The sequence below is a fragment of the Sapajus apella genome, unplaced genomic scaffold, assembly GCF_009761245.1.
Source record: "Sapajus apella isolate SASKATOON/1434 unplaced genomic scaffold, GSC_monkey_1.0 scaffold6, whole genome shotgun sequence".
Classification (NCBI taxonomy): domain Eukaryota; kingdom Metazoa; phylum Chordata; class Mammalia; order Primates; family Cebidae; genus Sapajus; species Sapajus apella.
The window spans coordinates 41911590-41931737 of NW_022436946.1; the positions used below are offsets into that span (position 1 = coordinate 41911590).

At 45.9% G+C, this 20148-nt stretch overlaps 1 protein-coding gene across 7 annotated transcripts in view; it reads left to right on the forward strand.

The window, feature by feature from the left end:
• Positions 1 to 20148, forward strand: part of SCML4 (Scm polycomb group protein like 4) — a 118047-nt gene that overhangs the window by 72492 nt on the left and 25407 nt on the right. For 6 of the 7 annotated variants that reach the window (XR_004267910.1, XR_004267911.1, XM_032275111.1 and 3 more), the window contains 3 exons: positions 844 to 973; positions 3815 to 4015; positions 5466 to 5660. Coding sequence is in view for 5 of the 7 variants with exons in the window: in XM_032275111.1 (XP_032131002.1) it covers positions 844 to 973; positions 3815 to 4015; positions 5466 to 5660 (526 nt within the window). In the remaining 2 variants the exon portion in view is untranslated. Of the gene's footprint in view, positions 1 to 843; positions 974 to 3814; positions 4016 to 5465; positions 5661 to 15948; positions 18966 to 20148 lie in introns of those variants that run through there. The other variant, XM_032275114.1, reaches the window with a different exon arrangement.

Here is a 20148-nt window from a genome sequence, read left to right on the forward strand (position 1 = left end):
CACTTCCAGAGACTGACTTAATTGGTCTGGAGTGAGGTCCAGCTATAGGTCAGAGGTGAAGAGGGGGACATGACTGACTTATTTCATTATTTTTGGGTAGAGAGGTAAGATTAAAAGCTTGTCTCTGTATTAGTCTTGATATAAAGAGTAACGTGTTAATATGGATATCAACAAGTCATCAACTATTCGTCTTCCCCTTATTCAATAAGAGCAAATTTCAGCTCTTCCTTTGCGGTTTCAAGTGAGATCATCAAGGTGGCCGCTACTCACTATCAGAAAATGCACTTGTGTGTGTCCAGGCCAGTTTTGTCAATCTGCTGCAGGAAATCCACACTGAGCAGTATGTCAGCCTCTTGGAAGAATGGCTCCTGCTCTCTTTTCCAGCAGGATCCAGTGATTTGTGTAAGCAGAGAGCTTGGGAGAGAGTGAAGAGAGCTTCAGGGTTAGTCTCTGGGTGGATACAGGGGAAGCCCTGTCCACAGGATTCTAGGGAGCACAGGGTGCAGGCTGAAAACTCTCTCTCCTATCCTGCATTCTGCACTCGGAGGGTTCATGGATGCCAACTCTTTGCACCTCTGTGAGCTCCTGCACTCACTGCCTGACACTGTCATTTCCTGGGTGGCTCCTGTGTAAGGGTTGGGTGACAGGTGATCGCTGAGTGTGACCTCAAATACGAATCCTGAGCATGAACTTGAATCTGCAGCTCAGGCCCTGAAGCTGCAGGATGGAAATACATGGAAACATGATAGAGGAACAACAGTTAACTGCCATCCAGGACAGATTCTGGGAGGGTGTAGAGAGCATTGCCAGATTCTCATTGACCAAACGGGCTCTCTCTTCCAGATCAAGTCTCGGGTTCTCATGACTCCCTTAGCCCTCTCACCTCCGCGGAGTACCCCAGAGCCCGACCTCAGCTCCATCCCTCAGGATGCAGCCACTGTCCCCAGCTTGGCGGCCCCACAGGCTCTCACAGGTAGGTCAGCAGAATAAACTCCAAGGCTGTGATGGTCCGCAGAAAGCGGGGCAGCCACCATCTCATTGTTACTTTGTGAATTAAAGAGTCGTTGCTGAGATGGCTCAAATGAGGGATTTGGTGTGCTAGCCAGGCAGCAGACAGAATGACCAGAGTCTCTGAGAGCACCAGTTTACATGTCCCACCGCTTGGATTATTTAAAACTTGGTTTCAGTGCATCTGGGTTTAGGTGGTTGCTTTGGTTGGAGGGCGGTGGACGGCAGGGGGACACAGGGTGGTCAGATGTTTCTTTTTAGAGCCAGGTTTCCGGTGCACTGGTCCAAGCCTGCTCACCTTAAATAGGGCTCTTGTTCCTGTGTTTGCCCTTCCAGATACCATTCCCCCTCAGTCCGACCCACTACACTCCAACCCAGTCAGGGGAGCAGGCATCCCAATCTCTGTCTCTGGTGGGGCATCCAGCAACTGACAGTTTCATCATAATAGTAATGACAATCTGATGGTGTCACACACACACACACACACACACACACACAATCCCGCTATGTCACAACCCCAGTCCCTCTCCCGTCCCATGTAAATCTCTTCAATCCCTCCCATTGCTTTTAGATGACACCCAGACTTGTGAATCTGGCTGACAAGGCTCTGCAGACCCCATCCTGTGGTTCACCCCACTGCTCTTCTCTCAGTCCCCAGGACTGGCCATGGGGTCTTAGCACATTCTCCCCCTCCACCTGGAGTGATCATCCCTTCGGGACACCTGATCCCTCACTTATATCTCAGATCAGGCATACGTCTCTCCAGAAAGTCCTCACGAACTTTCCTGCCAGGGTCCCCCAGATGGGCTCTCCTAGCCCCTCCCCATGTTTCTCACAGCCACAGTCGCACATGGTCTCGCATCAGCTCATGGGATTATCTGAACAGGCCTCTTCCCCTAGCAGGCCGTAAGCTCTGTGAAGGCAGAGACTGCTTCATTTTGTTCAAGCTTTCTCTGCAGAGCGTAGCATAGTGCCTGCATGAAGGTCTCTTATTAATTGGATTTTTCTTATCACCTGGGATGAGTAGAAGAGAAGGTGACCTGATAGAGTGAAAAGAGCACATGTCATCCAAAAGACTTGATCCAAATTCCTGTTGCGTCACTGGCTACAGTCTTGGAGCAATCATCTAACTTCTTTAAGCCTCAGTTTCTTCATTAGTAAAGCAGTAGTAATACCACCCAACTCACATGCTTGTCTTGAGACTATAGTGGGTGTTCAAAAAAAAATGTATTTCTTCACCTTTGCTGTTATTACTTAGCCTTTCCAAAATGCTGTTGGTCTCCTCTTAAAATCCCTCTTCAACACTCCTTTGCACCATGGCCTCTAAGGTAAGATGCTTATGGGGGAGATGATGGGGAGTGAGAGGGCAGATACACAAGGGGATCATTAACGTATGAAAGAAAATATAATGCCTTCTATTCCTATTCATTTTATCTCATCCTTTTACAGTTTCTATTTCTTGGATATGTTTTGCTATGTAAACAATGCTTATTTGATAATGCTGTGCCATGTCACTGAAAGTGAAGGAAATAACTTTTGTGTCTTCTTTCCAAGTTTTGGATAGTTTTTCTCAAGAGGTCGGCCAGGGCACTCTTCACTCATTAAGGAGTCTGGCTTGATGTCTGGGGCAATGAGGAATCTTAAAGCAAACAACCTGAAGACAGGCTGACCAGTTCGGCAACTGTTACCAAATTACAGGTGGCATAGGTAGATGGGGGATGGAATTTATGTCATTTTCATAGAATAGAATGAAGTTGAATTTGTATAAACTAGGTCTGAATGACATAAATTCCATCCCCCATCTACCTATGCCACAACTGACTAAGCTAATCACACTGATCATATCTGACACTTTGGGCAGCCTTCTCTGTACAAAATCTTTCTGCTGAGAAAGGATTTACATTTCTTTTTAATTGCAAAATTCATAAAGATTCCACTGTGATTAACTGAAATCTATTGTATATGAAAACCAATTTTGTAGACATTCTAACATTTTTATGATTATATGATTTAGATAATATATATAAACATTATCTATATGATTTATATAATATATATAAACATTAAAATGTTCAAATATAAATAATATTTATATAATATTGTCATATTATATAAACTAGATATTTTCTTGTAAAAAATTTACACAATACAGTAATACAATTAAGAATGTATATAATCTATAAACAAACATGGTTTGAGACATGTGCCCCTCCCCCAAATTTTTTCTCAGTGGAGTCTATTACCTTAAAGGTGTGGAGACCATTGACTGGGTTAACCTAAATGAAAAATCAAATGTTTACTTTCTTTAAGATTGTGAATAGCACTATCTGTAAAGCTTTGCTGAATATAGTCTCTGGAGTGATCAGTGCCACCTTGATTTCTTTGTTCATAAATGGTTAACAAAGAAATGGCAAACACTGTCTATAGCTTGACAGCTTCTTTGGAGGAGGGAGAGGAGATTTTGTATGTGTACTTTCACAGCATGGAAATACCTTTATACACACAGTCCATATGGGCCACTATAATCGTCTTTAATTCAGATTTCAGTAGATCAGAGTGGACCCACCTGTCCACATATTCCCAACAAAGAAGGCCCCGCGGTCAGGCCCTGGCACTTGAGGTGTCTGACTCTTTTGCCTCTTTTATTTCTTAAGTTGGGAAGAATCCACCCCACTTTTGTCCTTTCCAGTTTTCCCAAGGCCAGGGCCAAAGGCGCATGGCTGAGGCATCCCCTGTGTACACAGAAGGCGCCAGGTGGCCTGATGCGCGCCTGAAGCCGAGGGCTTTGTGGTCTCTGTCTCCGCAGTCTGCCTCTACATCAACAAGCAGGCCAATGCCGGGCCCTACCTGGAGAGGAAGAAGGTGCAGCAGCTCCCGGAGCACTTCGGGCCGGAGCGGCCGTCGGCGGTGCTGCAGCAGGCGGTCCAAGCCTGCATCGACTGCGCCCATCAGCAGAAGCTGGTCTTCTCCCTGGTCAAGCAGGGCTACGGTGGCGAGATGGTGTCAGGTAAGGCCTGGGGCAGGTTGCATGAGAAGGCTATGGGTGTCTCTCTGCAGAGAAGGCAGCCATACTCAGGCCTGGGGACAGCGGGTGTGGCCAGGGTCTGTCCTCCATCTGCTGGGCTCCAGGGGCCTTTATGAACCTGTGGGCTAAAAGCCTCTCTCAGGGCTCAAGGAGAGTGCGATCCACGCCTGGGTACAAGACTGGATTTCTGATCCTTCTCTTGCCTCTTCTCTTTCTCCTACTTCCCACTTCTAACCCATGGGTTCTTTTTGCTCCACTTCAAAATATATCCAGAATCCAACCACCTTTCGCCACCCACAGCAACCACTCTGGTTCTTTAAAAATCTAAGTCAGATCATGCCCCTCCTCCACCCCAAACCCTCCAGTGCCTCCCATGTCACTCCAAGTAAAAGTCCAAGTCCTTACAAAATCCCACAGGCCCTATGTGACTGGCTACCTCTTGAATCTCCTTGTTACTTCTCTCTTGTTCCCCACTCTGTTCTGGCGGAGATGACCTCATGGATGTCCTTTAGGTTTCTACTCAAATGCCACTGCATTAAAGAATCCTTTTCTGACCCCTTGTCTGATATATCAGCTCTTGTCACTCTCCATTTATTTATTTATTTATCTTGAGACAGGGTCTCACTCTGTCGCCTAGGCTACAGTGCAGTGGCACAATCATGGCTCACTGCAGCCTCGATCTTCCAGACTCAAGTGATCTTCCAACCTCAGCCCCCACAAGTGGCTGGGACTATAGGCACATACCACCACGCCTAGCTAATTTTTAACAATTTTTCATAGAGCTGAAGCTTTCACTATGTTACCCAGGCTGGTCTCAAATGCCTGAGCTTATGCGATCTACCTGCTTCCCAAATGGTGGGATTACAGGTGTAAGCCTCTCTGTGGTTCCTTACTCTGCTCCATTCCTTTTACCACCACGCAGAGCAGTGGGGAAACATCATGGTTTCAACCCCATCTCTGGGGATGCTTTGTTATTCAGGACCCATCTCCGGGGATGTTTTGTTATACAGGATCCTTCAGAGTCTGAGAAATCCTTTCTTCCATGGTCACAGCCCTCCTCCAGTTTTATCCCCTGATTTGATGTGATAGAAAGGGCACTTGACCTCCGTGGTCCCAAAGAACCCATAACCCTAGTCTAATCATGGGAAAAACAGCCAAATCCAAACAGAGAGACATTTTACAAAATACCTTAACAGTACTCTTCAAATCTGTTAGTGATGAAAAACAAGGCAAGACTGAGAAACGGTCTAGAAAGACCAAGGAGACGAAAGAGATGTGACAGCTAATGCAATGTGGTATCCTGGATGTGATCCTAACCAGGAACAGTACATTGTGAACCCACAGGTGAAATCCAGATACCCTCGCCAGGGCTGGCTGACTTGCGGTTTTCTGCCGTGCCCGGCTCTGAGCTGCTGTCTCTCTGGTTTTACAGTCTCAGCTTCCTTTGACGGCAAACAGCACCTGCGGAGCCTGCCTGTGGTGAACAGCGTTGGCTATGTCCTCCGCTTCCTCACCAAGCTGTGCCGAAGCCTCCTGTGCGACGACCTCTTCAGCCACCAGCCCTTCCCCAGGGGCTGCAGTGCCGCTGAGAAAGCCCAGGAGAAAGAGGAAGGGAGGATGGAGTCAGGTAGGCTTGGTCCTGCTTTCCCCTCGCTGCCTGCAGGGACGCCTCCCAGTCCCAGGCGTCTCTGCCCTTCCATTATCGAGGGAGCATTGCAGCTCCTGGGGGTTCTGCCACTGGAGCCCCGTGGGCTGCCTGGGAAGCATCTGGAGCTGGCTGGAACAAAGAGGTGCCTGGACAATCCCCATCCCAGGCTGCAGAGGGAAATGCAGGCTCCAGCTATTAAGAACTGACATTGTAACTTTTATGCCTATGTTATTAGAATTTAGACAATGAGACCACATCACGTCCACATCACATATAACAAGTAAGTTCCTTCTATCTCCTCTAATTGAAACTCTGGGCATTTGGGAACTCATCCCAAAGAAACTAGGGCTATAGAATTGATGATGTTCGTCCTGCCTGGGAGTCTCAGATGCCTACCCAGGGGAATTAAAGGTGCAACAAAGTGTCTATTATTGCAGGGATTTGACTGGGCCGTATAGTAAATATGTCTTCCAGCAAGGATTAGTGTTTCTTTCTCATCATAAGGTGGAAAGTGGTCCAGGGGTTGAGCACCTCTGTACCATTAGCCACAGAGTAGCTTAGGATGGAAAAGTAGACCTTGGGCAGGGCAGCAAGGCCGCATGGGCATACATGACACGGCGTTGTCTGCCCAAGGGGCTGGATGCCAACAGGAGATGCTCCTTCTCCGCTGAGCAGTCCTGAGCTATAGATCTGCAGAGAGGTGAAGGTGACTCTCAAGGGTGGGTAGAAACATTGTCTTTTTTCTTTCTCTGAACACAGGGTTGTTGATATATGAAAAGCACACAGGCAATACAACCAGAATCCAGTTATTATGTTAGTGTGCAAACATTTGGTGAACCCTCTTCTGTTCCATGCACTGTGTGAGACCCTGCCTTCAATAAGTCAAATCCGTGAGCTTAGGAAAGTTTTTGAGAAATAGAGTAACTATTACAAATAAGAAAACACAGATACATCTGCAGGTAAGTGCTGGGGGGCAGGTTTAGCGCATTCAACAAAAGGATACTTATAAGAGAGGCTATTTCTCCAACTCAAGAGGACAGCAGGAAAGGATAAATTTAGATTCTCAGCATAGCTTTTCTTGGATACTATCAAAATCTTTCCTACAGTTTTGCTTTTATCTCTCTGAGTCCTGGGAAACAGGAAGAAATTTGGCCTCTACAAAGGAAGGTACCTAATTAAATACAGTTGGTGTGAGCAGATGCTATTTACTTTTATGTTTTTCTTGCTGTCTCTATATGTGCGAGCTCAGAGACGTCTCATCTCTCTCTGGGCCCAGGTTTCCTATGGGTAAATGAGAGGCTGGAGTTGCTGATATAGAACATTCTTCTGGTTCCAACAGTCTATGAATCTGGCCTCACCTGTAAACCTTAGTTGACTCACAAACGTATTCTTAAGCACTTATCTTCTAGTGAGTGTTGCAATGAGAATAGCACAATCGTGTGATTTCACTTCACAGATACTCGTATCATTGTTACATTGAACACACAATGACCCATGGGATATCATGATAAAGGAGCATAACCTCTGTCTCCTGTTGTCCTCGAAGTATATCCTGTGGGACTAGTTCTTCCCTGACTGGATGAAATTCAGGACAAATATTGGTTTTTGTCCTGAAACCAAATCCTGGCTCCTCTCAGGTTACAAAATGTCCTCTAGTCAAAAATTGATATGTCCAGGTCAGTTAATTGAACTTTATTCTCAGTGAATCTATTATAGGGGTTTTTGTTTTGTTTTGTTTTTTTGAGACGGAGTTTTGCTCTTTTCGTCCAGGCTGGAGTGCAGTGGCGCGATCTCAGCTCCCTGCAACCTCTGCCTCCCAGGTTCAAGTGATTCTCCTGTCTCAGGCTCCTGAGTAGCTGGGATTACTCAGCTACTCAGGACATGTGCCACCACACCCGGCTAATTTTTTGTGTTTTTAGTAGAGATGGGGTTACACCATGTTAGCCAGGATGGTCTTGATCTCCTGACCTCATGATCCACCTGCCTTGGCCTCCTTAAGGGCTGGAATTACATATTATAGGTTTTTACATTGTGGTTGCCATAAGGCTTATAAAAAACATGCTACAGATATAAAAAGTTATTTTAAAGAAATGACGACTTGTCTTCGATCACACAGACAAGAACAGAAACAAAGAAAAATAAAAAAAAAAACCTGCGGTTGAACTCCATCCCGCCTACATTTTGACTTTTAGTCACTTTGATTTATATATTTTGATGTTACCTGTCTCTTAAGAGATTGCTCTAGCTATTATTGCTTTTAGTAAATTTGTCTTTTGGGCTTCATACTAGGGTTATAAGTGGATTATACACAGCAATTACCATGTTAGAGAATTCTGGGGTTGCCCATGTGCTTAATGGTACCAACAACCTTTATACTTTCTTTTTTTTTTTTTTTTTTTTTTTTTTTTGCACATTAGTGTTTTTTTTCTTTCAGATTGAAAAATTGGCTTTAGCATTCCTTGTAAGATGCATACGGTGGTGGTGAATTCTCTCAGCTTTTGTTTGTCTGGGAGAAACTTTATTTACCCTTTATATTTGAAGGATAACTGCTTGATACAGTAGTTTTGGATAGCAGGCTTTTTTTTCCTTCTTTCAGTACGTTGAAAATGCTGCTCCACTACCTCCTGGCCTATGTGGTTTCCATTGAGAAGCCTATTGCCAGATAAATTGGGGTTTCTTCAAATGTCACTTGCTTCTTTTTTGTTTGTGCTTTTAGAGTCTCTCTTTGTCCTTGGCCTTCAAGAGTTTGATGATTGTAATACATGCCTTGGGATTAGTTTTATTGGGTAAAATCTGTTTGGTGTTCTCTGCCCTTCTTATATATGGATATTTAGATCCTTCTCATGTTTTGGAAAGTTTTCTGTTATTATATCTTTGAACGAGCTCCCTACCCCTTGTTCTTGCTTGACTCCCTCTTGAACACTAATAATTCTTAGATTTTGTCTTTTGAGATAATTTTCTATATCTTATAAGTGATCTTCATTGCTTCTCATCCTTTTTTCTCTTTTGACTGTATTTCCAAATAGTCTATCTTTGAGCTCACTAATTATTTCCTTTGCTTGATCTACTTCACTATTGAGAGCCTGCAATAAATTGTTTTAGTTCAGCAAATGCATTTCTTAGTTTGAAGATTTCTGTTTGATTTTTAAAATTATTTCTATCTCTTTGTTAAATTTCAGTGATATATTTCTGAATTGCTTTTCTGTGTTATCTTGGAGATCAGTGAGTTTCCTTAAAACTACTGTTTTGAATTCTTGGTCAGAGAGCTCACATATTACCATCTTATTAGGGTCAGTTTCTGGTCCCTTGCTTTGGCCATCTGAGGAGATCATGGTTCCCTGTTGGTGGTGGTTTTTTGTGGATATATGTCTATGTCTTTGCATTGAAGGAATATTTATTTCAATCTTCTCTGACTTGTTTGGCTTTTATTGGATATATTTGTTTATAGGTTTTTTATTGCCAGGTCACTGTCTTTTACTTTTTGGCTCTACGTGGCATCTTAAGCCCAGGTTTGCCTTAGATCTAGTGAATGATTGAAGCACTGCTCTTCCTAAATGAGGGAGGTCCCAAAAAGGTATATCCCAGCAGTGTGGGAAGGCTGGCTAGGGGGTTGTACCCAGGGGATCTATGACACAAACCTATAGTGTGGTATTACATAACAGATACGCTGATTGGAAATCTCCCTTGGGCAAGTAACAAAGCAGAGTTTTCAGGTCCTGGGATGGTAGTTCCACCTCCCGCCTTGTCTCTGGCTGTACTCTTTGGAGTACCTCCCTTCGGGTACTCTCAATGCTTCCTATTAAGGCAAGGACAGGCCTCTTGCTATGGAAACCAAGATGGTGTGAAAGCTGGTTGTCTACCTTAATTTCACTTAGAAACAGTGAATTGGGAGACATTTTTCTGCATGCTTAGTGCTAAGCAGATGGAGGGAGGGGCATGAATGTGGAAGTCAGATTCTCTTACCCTCTGCTCAGAGTTTTTTCTCTTCTCTGTGGCCCCAGGCACTGTCTCCTCTTCATAGTTGAGTTCTAGAATATTTCTGGTTATAATCTCAGTGCTGTATGTTTGTTTTTGATTTTCTGTGGTGAGGAGCGAAGCCAGCTTGCTTCTATGCCACCTGTTTGGAACTTGAAGTCTGCCCCGGAACTTTCAGTTTCACTCAAACCCAGCTCAGCCTTGCTTCAGGCCAGCTGCCTGCAGCAATAAAGAAGGGCATGGCTGGCTTCTCCCCAGCCTCCCCGCTTGTGTTATTGCCTCCTCCCATAGCTAGCTAACCTTGATGGCAGAACCCTTCATGGTGAATGGGGGAAGGAGGAGACACAAGAGGCAGGGGAGTTTGTACGTGATGAATCCTGCTGTGAGTTGGCATCGTGCTCTCTGCTTCTAGCTGATGTTTAAAGATGATTCTTCATCCTGTGAGCTCTTATTTGGGTTCTTTGGTGACCATCTCTCACCTGCACTTTCATTGGCCTGGACAAATGCAACTCTTCTCTGGCTAGTCACTTGCAATTCTTTCCATAGTCAAGGCCTCTAGGGGTAAATCTCCAGTTTCTTTCAGCTGAAGCCCTCTTGTGCCTCCAGACTGTTCTGTGGAAAGGATCTAAGACAATCCTGTTGTAGATCTATGTCTTTTGATGGCCCATATCTGGTCCTTGAGAAACACCCACACATCCTCTGACCAAACAAACTCTGGGTGTGTCGGCTGATCCCTGCAGGCACCTCTCCTTTTTCTGCCAGCCAACAGCCATCTTTTAGAGCTTGTCTCTCAAGCTCCAGAGAAAAGATCTCAAGCTATTCATGTGTTCACACGGAAGCCAGACACTGGATCATTTTCTTCATAATTTGTCTTCTAGTTAACCTGTTTCTCTGCCACTACAATCTTGTTTGCAGGCCGAATGTGGATAGTCATCTACTGGTAAAAAACTGGCTTTCCACCATCTCTTTTTGCAAGACCCACATGGTGATCTCACACTTCACTGTGGTATGCGGCATCTATTGTCTTGCAGCTCCACCAGAACTGAACCTAAAATGGTTTCACTTTAGTATCTTACCCCAGGAGGATGACAGCCTTCCTTTCTAGAAGCTGGTGGTTCCGGATGAAAGCTGGTTTTCCTCACAGCCAGCTGGGAAGCTTGGAAGTAATGACCCCAGTTGTTCTCTTGAGCCCTTCCCTAGCTTGTAACTACTTTGAAAAATAAATTGCTCTAAATTATCCAACCTTGTGGCACTGATTTCTCAGCAGAGCTGAGTGCTGTGAATTTTGCTTGTCAGGGAGCCTTGGGGACAGTGGAAGAAGCAGCGATGGCATGGTATCCTCTGAGCAGCACCCTCACCCTCCGTGTCTTTCCCACCAGTCTGTTGTGAGCCCTACAATGACACCATTAGTTTGCCTTTAGGGTAAGACGTTGTCTCTTTAAGATTGCCTTGTCAAAGTTCCTTTAAATAACATGTCAAGTTACTAGTATGTTAGAGGATTAATTAGCTTATCATCCATTTTCTCACCATTGTGACAAGAAAGCCATATGCATTTGTATGAGGGAAGGGTGGAGGTTTTTTTTTAATCTGGGGCTCCATACACCCATAGGGCCACATTGTTCCGATTGTAAAGTCCTGAGCTTATCTGAATCAGGACAATGCCTGCTTCTGCTTGGCCCCAGGGCTATTCTGTCCAAGTTGAAGCGTTTCAGGATTGGTGCCATCCACCTAAAGGGTTTGTCAACACTCACTGGAACCTTCCCAGAAGACAGTTAATAAGATAAGAAGAGGCAAGGCTATTCTGTCCAAGTTGAAGCGTTTCAGGATTGGTGCCATCCACCTAAAGGGTTTGTCAACACTCACTGGAACCTTCCCAGAAGACAGTTAATAAGATAAGAAGAGGCAAAGCCATGACAGCTAAGGAACTATGGAGGAACTGGGATGTTTTGGGGAGAAAAAAAGAGATTTGGGAAAGATATGATTTTGTGTTCCAGTATATGACAGCAGGTCAGATGGCTTTGTTCTTTGTGGTCCTGAAGAACAGAACTGAGACTAAGTAAGCAAAAGGCAGATTGAATTAAATCTAAGGTCTTGCCCCTCAAACTCTGGTCAGGGGCATTGCTATCACCCACCTAAGGCAAAACGCTCAGTGGTCCTCCCAAACTTTTAGATAACAGATCCGCAGGTGTTTTTGAAGGCACATTAGAGAAGCACAGATTTAAGGAACACTCTCCCAGGTAGAGAACTCGGCAGTTAAATAACCAGGTGGAAGTCTCCAGAGATAGTTCCCTTGGGAGTCAGGTGGAGTTGACATTGTAAAGAACTATTGACATGTCAAAGCCACTCGGAACTTGAAGGGCTGCTTGGGAGGAAGGTGATAGTGATCTCCCCATTGTGGGTGACAAATATGTGTGACTTGTTAGGGTCACGAGTGGGACTGTTGGCCACCCAGAAGAGTAGGAGCAAGATGTCCTCTCTAGTCCCTTACAGGCTGACAGTTCCAGGCTGGAGGTGGCAGAGAACAGCCCTGTACAGCAGGAGGGCAGGGTACCCTCAAAGGATTAGCAAGGGCCTCCCAGAGGTGAAGGTATGGACACCAAGACAAAGTGGCTCTATTAGAAGCAAGACCTCTTCCCTTGCAGAAGAGGGAGCGCTTCTTCCTCATCTCTTCCTCAGATCTTTGAAATATAAACTCTCTCTTTTTTCTTTTTGAGCTGGAGTCTTGCCCTGTTGCCCAGGCTGAAGTGCAGTGGCACAAACTTGGCTCACTGTAACCTCTGCTTCCCGAGTTCAAGCAACTCTCCAGCTTCAGCCTCCCAAGTAGCTGGGATTACAAGGCGTGCACCACCATGCCCAGCTAATTTTTGTACTTTTAATAGAGATGGGGTTTCAACATGTTGCCCAGGCTGGTCTCGAACTCATGACCTCAGGTGATCTGCCCATCTCAGCCTCCCAAAGCTATAAACTCCCTTTTCAAATGATCTTTTTCCTGTGTTTAGGGAAAATCAGCCTTCAGGCTTCCCCGCTGCCTGAATTCAGCCTGGAGGCTAGAGTTCTTGGCCTGAGACCAGGAACTTAGTTATTTCCTTCCAATTCTATTAATTGACATCTGGTTTGTTTGAGGAAGTAGCGCAGCTCCCTGGGTGCTTTAGGAGAATGGAGGCAGAAAGATGGACTTGATAACATTGGTGGCTCTGTCAGAAGTCATGAGATGACCATGGGGAAAATGTGATCTTGCCTTTGAATGTTAAAATAAAAAAAGACCCAAGTATAAATATGCTTTAGCCAGTGCGTCTCAAACTTTAATGTGCAAAAACCACCTGAGCGTGTTGCTAAAATTCAGATTTTGGTTCAGCAAAGCTGGGGTGGGGTCTGAGAGCCTGCATTTCTTTAAAAATAAAATTAAACTAAATTTTTTATTTTGTATAAGTTTATGGGGTACAAATGTAATTTTGTTACATGCATAGATAGCACAGTGCTAAAGGCAGGGCTTTTAGGGCATCCGTCACCCAAATAATGTACCTTGTACCCATTACCTGATCCTCGTCTTCCCTCCCACCCGCTCACCATTACAAGCTTGCATTGTTTCTCATTCCATAAGACAGTCTGCCTTTCGAACAGGTGCCCAGGTGATACTGGTGCTACTGATATTGGTGCAGCTGACAGAGCGGGGACCACACGCTGAGTGATAGAGTATGGGAGGGCTGGCAGAGTCCTGCTCACACAGAGAAACTTATTCCAAGTTTTCAGTACAGTAAGTCTGCCTGTGCTAAGATGGTTCTTCTCTCCTATAAGTGTTGCCCCTGAAGATGGTGCAGTGTCCAGTGGAGGTGCTTCGTGGCTGGAAAGGAAGAGAAGGGCTTGAGAGTGGTCGGATCAAGGTGGCACTTGTATAAATCCAGGGAGAAAGACAAAGCTTGCACATCAGGAGAAGGGGGTGAAAGACAGGAAAGAACGATGACAAACAGATTTCTCCCCGTGGCTGGCAAGCACCTGAAGCACAGTCTCTGGTGTCCTTTAAATCTTCCCCAATCCCAAGAAGATACGAAGATACCCCTCTGTTCTCCCCAGATCCTTATTTCCACATTCACAGTGGCATTTGATTCCACCTTATATTGCAGGACCCCACGTCCAGGTCTCATCTTCCTGCTACATAGACCTAGGGGCAGGGCCATGGGGTCCCCAGCACAACCTGAAACATAGCAAATACACAGTAAATACTGACTGACTGGAATTCTATGCACTAGGCAGAACAAATTCTCTGCTCACGGAGAGTAGGAGATCTTTGGAAACCACAAATGTGAGAGTTGAACTCTTTTGCAAGATCTAATTTAGTAGTTGGTTTCCTGCCTTTTGAAGGTTTAGCATAATGGGGACAGATTGTTTACTTTTGCTGAGTAGCTTCTTTGATATACAGATGGCAGGGGGTGGAAGACGAGAACGGACATTTGTTCTTGAGGCTTACTGTTTCCTTCCTTGGCTGGTGGTCTCTGAGCAGGCACCAGAACTCCCTCGGAGTAGCAGTCACTCACGGTATTCCATTACACTGAACCTATACACTCAGCATGGAGAAGTCAAACTGCCTCCTTGCTCAACAACACATTTATCTAATATAATAACATTGCAGAGAATAACTCTATGGAGAATGTGTATCTTTGAGAAAGATCATTTATTTTTAAAAGGGAACAGGGTTAATCAAGAGGCATGAGTTTCATTACATGGAGCCATCCCTTTAGTCAGTTGCCAGATAGTACTAAGCTCCCTGTTTGTAATGCAGTAAGGTGCTCAGGGCCCAGGTCGCTTGTTCAGAGCCACACACAGAGCAAGACAGCAGCGGGGAAGAAACTGAGAGCAGGGCTTCTCATCCCCCGCCCTTTGCCTTTCCTTCCAAGTCCTGCTGTCCGTAAGGCCTGTATCCAGCACTGGCTGGGGGGTGGGGGGGGTGAGGGGGGCGTGGTCCCTGTTTCTCAGCTCAGAAGGCTGACTGCACGCAATGGACGTTCACAAAGGGTTGTGGTGCACCTGTGTTGCTTCTAGCAAAGATGCGAAAGAACAGAACAAACCCAGCCCTCAGTCAGCAAAATTAAGGAGGAAACTACACTCCAGAAAGATCCATTCACTTCTCCTTCTGGGTTTCCTGCCTTTCCCCCATGGGATGTTTCCTCCATGTCCTTGTGCTCTGGCTGGATGACCCACGGGGAAGGCAGAGTTTATCATTCCAGCTGCCCAGATAACTTCCTTATTCCTACAAAACCCACACAAATAGCCTACTCCACCAGACAGTGACAGACTTTGATCTGGTGTTTTAACTAATATATGGAATGACGGTAGAAAAAGAAAAGAAATGAAGGGGGAGTTCTTGATTAATGGGTACAGAGTGTCGGTTTTATAAGACGAGTTACGGAGATAGATGCTGGTGATGGTTATGCAACATTTTGAATGTATTTAATATCTTTTTTTTTTTTTTTTTCCTAAAACAAGGTCTTCTCTGTCGCCCAGGCTGGAGTGCAATGGCGTGATCTCGGCTCACAGTAACATCTGCCTCCAGAGTTCAAGCGGTGCTCCTGCCTTAGCTTCCCAAGTAGCTGGAATTACAGGTGCCCGCCACCATGCCTGGCTAATTTTTATATTTTTAGTAGAGACGGAGTTTCACCATATTGGCCAGGCTGGTCTCGAACTCCTCAGCTCAAGCAATTCACCTGCCTCAGCCTCCCAAAGTGCTGAGCTTACAGGAGTGAGCCATTGTGTCCAGCCAAGATTTTATGTGGTATGTATTTTACCACAATTAAAAAACTTGAAGAAAGAAAAGAACTGGAATCCTCCCCACCTCAAAAAAAAGAAAGAAAAGGAATGAAGGAGGGTGCATTCCTGCAGATGCCTTCGCACCTGCTTGTGTCCCAGTGCAGGCCACGTGACTGGAACATTTCAGAGCTATGTTCGTTCTGTGACAGCCAAGGGCCACATGGACAAATGAGCTGTCTCATTCTCAAGCTGAGCATTAGAAAGGGGGTCATTTGGAAGAAGAATAAACTATTAGTGGCAAGCACTGGTCTTAAGAATCCTTGCAGAAGGTTTTGATGAAAAGGTTGAAAAGGAGTGTCCAGGCCAGGCACAGTGGCTCACGCCTGTAATCCTAACACTTTGGGAAGCCAAGGTACACAGGTTTCTTGAGGCCAAGAGTTCAAGACCAGCCTGGCCAACATGGTGAAACCCCGTCTACTAAAGTACAAAAATTAGCCAGGCACGGTGGTGGGTGCCTATAATCCCATCAGGAGGCTGAGGAAGGAGAATCACTTGAACCCAGGAAGTGGAGGCTGCAGTAAGCCAAGATTGTGCCACTGCCCTCCAGCCTGGACGACAGAGCAAGATTCTTTCTCAAAAACAACAACAACAACAACAACAACAACAAACTAAAGAGTATCTACAAGTTCTGTAGAAAATACAAAAGCCTTCAGATTTTTCCTGACATCTAGGGCCATAGAGGCTGAGCTGTAACCCTCACAGCATGGGATAGGGGAGTGTTCTCCAGGGTAAGCTTCCTCATCTTAATTCTCCCTATGTGCCTATGTAAATTCATTTAGGAAAAGCTTTATTCTATTTTCAGTGATATCTTTCATTAAATTATGATATCTGTACATATTTTTAAATATTGAACTAAAAGGGAAAATACGGTCTCTTTTTTACAGAAAGGGCCTCTGGAGAAAAGCCTGCATTTCATAGAATTTAAAATGGATTCTTTACTATGTCCAGCAATTGATTGGATCCCTTTGCATTGTAAGGCTCAGGTTCTCTTTCATGCCCTGTCGATACTGAGGAAGTTATTTACTCAATAACTGTTAACCAATAAATGAATGTTCCAATTAAGTTGTTTGAAATGGCCAAGGTAACTTCAATATGAACTAGTGTAATATTGAGTCATGTCGACCCCTTTGATAAAATTTTGGTAGAAAGTAATTGCGTTCAAATAAAACAAAAAGAAGTGAACACACTTCTTGTCTAAACCACAAATGATTTTGTGGATTAACGATGCCAGCACCTGAGACTTGAGGAGCAGAATGATGCCGGCAGTAAACTCCTTGCAGGCTTTCTATTGTTTGGGGGTGTGACAGAGAAAAACAGCCTGAAGAAAAGAGGCCGAATGGACCCCTTCTTCCTAGAAGGCAGACCCCAGGAATTCTCTGAAAGACACCCCTACCTTTACCCTACACCCTCTCCTCAAATAACAAAATCTCCTGTGTCCCATGAGGCGAACAGTTCTTCATGTGGCACCCCACTTCTCAGTTCTCCATGAGCTAGTAGAGCTGGCCAGATGACGGGCTGGGGGGGGTCTCCCAGCCTCTCTCAACCAGCTGTGTCGTGTCCGCTGCAGATGTTCTGGGTTTCTGGTGAGCCTGTCCAAAGGAGCTCCTGCCTCTGACCAAAGAGTAGGTCCGGAGGATGGGCCAGGTATCTAAGTAGATCCAAGGGGTTGGAAACCAAGTTCTCTGATTTACACCTCAGAACGCAGGAAGCACAAGGACTGGTGGAAACAAGGGGTATGTGGGATGCAGCCATCCGGATCCAGGACCTCCAGGACCTGCAGTGGTTGCATTAGAGACTGCGTTTGGTTATTCCCCCAGACCACAACCCTGAGCCCCCATGGCAGACCCTAAGGTACTGTCATCTGCAGGTTACCCACACCTTTATCTGTTGGTCATGCATGGGAACGAGGGTTAAAATGGCAAACCATGCCAAGAGGAGCTGAAGCAGCTTAGGAAAGCAAGTAGGCTTCTAAGATGAACTTCAGGAACTCTCTCCCAGGTGCTTTCTGGGTTTCATTCATAAGAAACAAACCCTTTGCTGAATCAAAAAAGGAAGAAAAAAAAAAAAAAAAAAACTACAGCAAACAAACACAAACTCCCTGGTAGAGAATTGGACAGAAATTCTGTACCAGATATATCCTAGCTACTTAGCTACTGCTGAGTGAATAATTACAACTTCCAATCCGGATATGCAGAATCAGGAGGAATGAAACAGCTTCCCCTTTTCTGTCCACTTTAGTCATCTGTTGCTGTGTAATAAATTACTCCCAACGCGTAGGGGGTTAAAACAATATTTACAGTCTCACAGCTTCTGTGTGTCAGGGGTCCAGGCCCAGACTCACTTCTGGTTCTGAATTTCTCACAGGGCTGCATCTCAAACTTCAATGAGGGCAGGATCCACTTTTCCAGCTTTTTCCCACGGTTGTCAGCAGGACTCAGTTTCCCAGGAGCTGTTGGTTTGTTGCCAGGTGGGCCCCTTTGCAGAGCATGTCACAGCACGGCAACTGCTCCACCAGCGGGAGCAATGCTAGCAGCGCTGTGAACCTCTCTCAAGTCAAGATGTCCATTTAGAAAGGAAACTTACAAGGTGTCCTCTATTCCCGGGACTTCAGCATTTTCCTGATTAAGGACCACTTTTAATTTCCCCCCAAAGTTCTATGAAAGACCAAAAAAGTGTGGGGGCTGTGGAGGAAGCAGCATGACCACAGGAAGTCCCACCCACTTCGCCTCCCCCAGCTCTCAGAATCCTCATCAGCAGGGCGTGGAGTTTGGCAAAGCTGCAAGATCATACAGAGGGTGGAAGGGAACCTGCTCTCCTCTTGAGAGCACAGAAAGGACATTCATTATCCCAAACAGATGATTTTGGTCAAAAATGCCTTTGGTCAAAATTTCCAAAGGAGGAAATCAACCCCTAGGCATAGAACAAAGTCTCAGGCAAACCAGAAACATCCAAGAGGATTAAAGAAGTTCAGGTGTCAGGCATTAAAATTACGGTTGGTTGCTGTGCATCTCATTAGGGGAGAGAAAATAGAAATGTACTTAAATGGACCAGAGGGGAGTCATGAGGTTGATTCTCAGGGCTGAGTGATCTGAACTGCAGAGACAACCTTAGAAAGAAAATCCATACTGGCCAGAGACCAAGTTAATGGAAAATGTAATTGAAGTGAGTGAAATGCTCAGCCTCATAGGTAGTATGGCCCTGTGCCCTTTGAACCAGAAAGGCTGGGCCAGGAGGCCACAGAGGGCCCTAAGGGAAAACTCCCTTATCTGCAAGAACAAGGGGCGGGACTGAGTCTGAGAAGAGAAAATCTGCAAACCTCCACAGGAGCCTCACTGCAAGGCTGCATGCGGCAAAGCAATCTTCAGGTTTCGGTCACCAGGAAGTTCCTTAGAGATTCACAGCAGAAGGCCGCTCTGCCTCCCACAGCACCAAGCACGTGCTGGGAACCGGCGGTCCCCCAGAGGAGGGCAGGAGAGGCTGCCAGGTGGCAGAGGCACAACCACCAAGGTAGGCACCGAACACCTGTGTCCGGGCTCCGAGTCAAAGAGGTGCAGCTGGCATGAGCACCTGCTGCTGCTTCCTGCGCCTCCTCCCTCCTGCCCCTCTCCTCACAGGTCTCCTTCTCCTGTGCTCTCTAGGTGACGGCACCTGGCTAAGCAAAGGGGGGTAGCTGCTCCACAGCTCTACAAATCTGCCAACTGCATTCCTGCCTTTTCTGATCTGGGTTTCAGGGTTAGGGGTCTCTGGTGCTGCCATCTCTGTCAGCAAGCCGAGCCAAGCCATTCACACGCGGAGCCCACAGGGCACTGACCGAAGCCTGGGCAGGGTTTATGTGGCCGGCGGGGCTGGGCAGCCCTGCGAAGGGGTCAGCCCATCCATCCTGAGCAAGGCCAGGGCTCCCAGCCTGGAGGAAGGTGGCCCTGCTGATTATGGAAAGCACTCACTCTGCAGCTGCTCCCCCAACTGGGAAGCCTGATTTGGGGAGTGGAGGGCGAGAGAGAGAGACAGACAGACAGAACTGTTTAGAGATGACAAAGAATAGTGTCTAAGGCTAGATTTTTTGGTTCTTATTGCCTGAATAGTATTACGTGAGAATAATCTTGCATTGTGGTATTGTTGTGTTTCAGGACTTCATTTGGTTAGAGAATCCAAGTTAAATGCCAGTTTAATTTTTAAAAATAAAGTCAATAGTCCTAGCCCACTGAGCTGTGAGCAGTTAAGTCTGTGTCCTAAGTGAGAAGAGAGCTGACACTTGGTCAGGAGCATCTGTGGTTTTCTATACAAAGTCCGTTTCCTGTTCTTTGTCACCCTCTCTGCTTTGGGACTTTCTGTTTCTGGCTTTCTGCTCGTGGCTTTCTCCTGTGCCTCTTCCTCTTTCTGCTTCTCTCTTTGGGGGTTCTCTACATTCCAGGGGCTCACACCTGACCCTCCAGGACTGCAGCAGAAATTGGCTGCACCTGGGTGTCCTGGAAGCCTGGGATGCAGGGACGTTCCCTAACCCCATCTCCATCCCGTGCTTCAGCCGGGGGCAGGGCACGAGGGAAGAATCCACACACTCTGGACTCAGAACCCTGAAGCTTTGTTCCCTAAACGGGAAGGCTTAGGCAGAGTTCAGATTCATATGCAAACAGGTATCCCTTGAGGCTTGAGTGGGCTTACACTCTTCTAGAGTGTTCTTTGGCCTCACTAA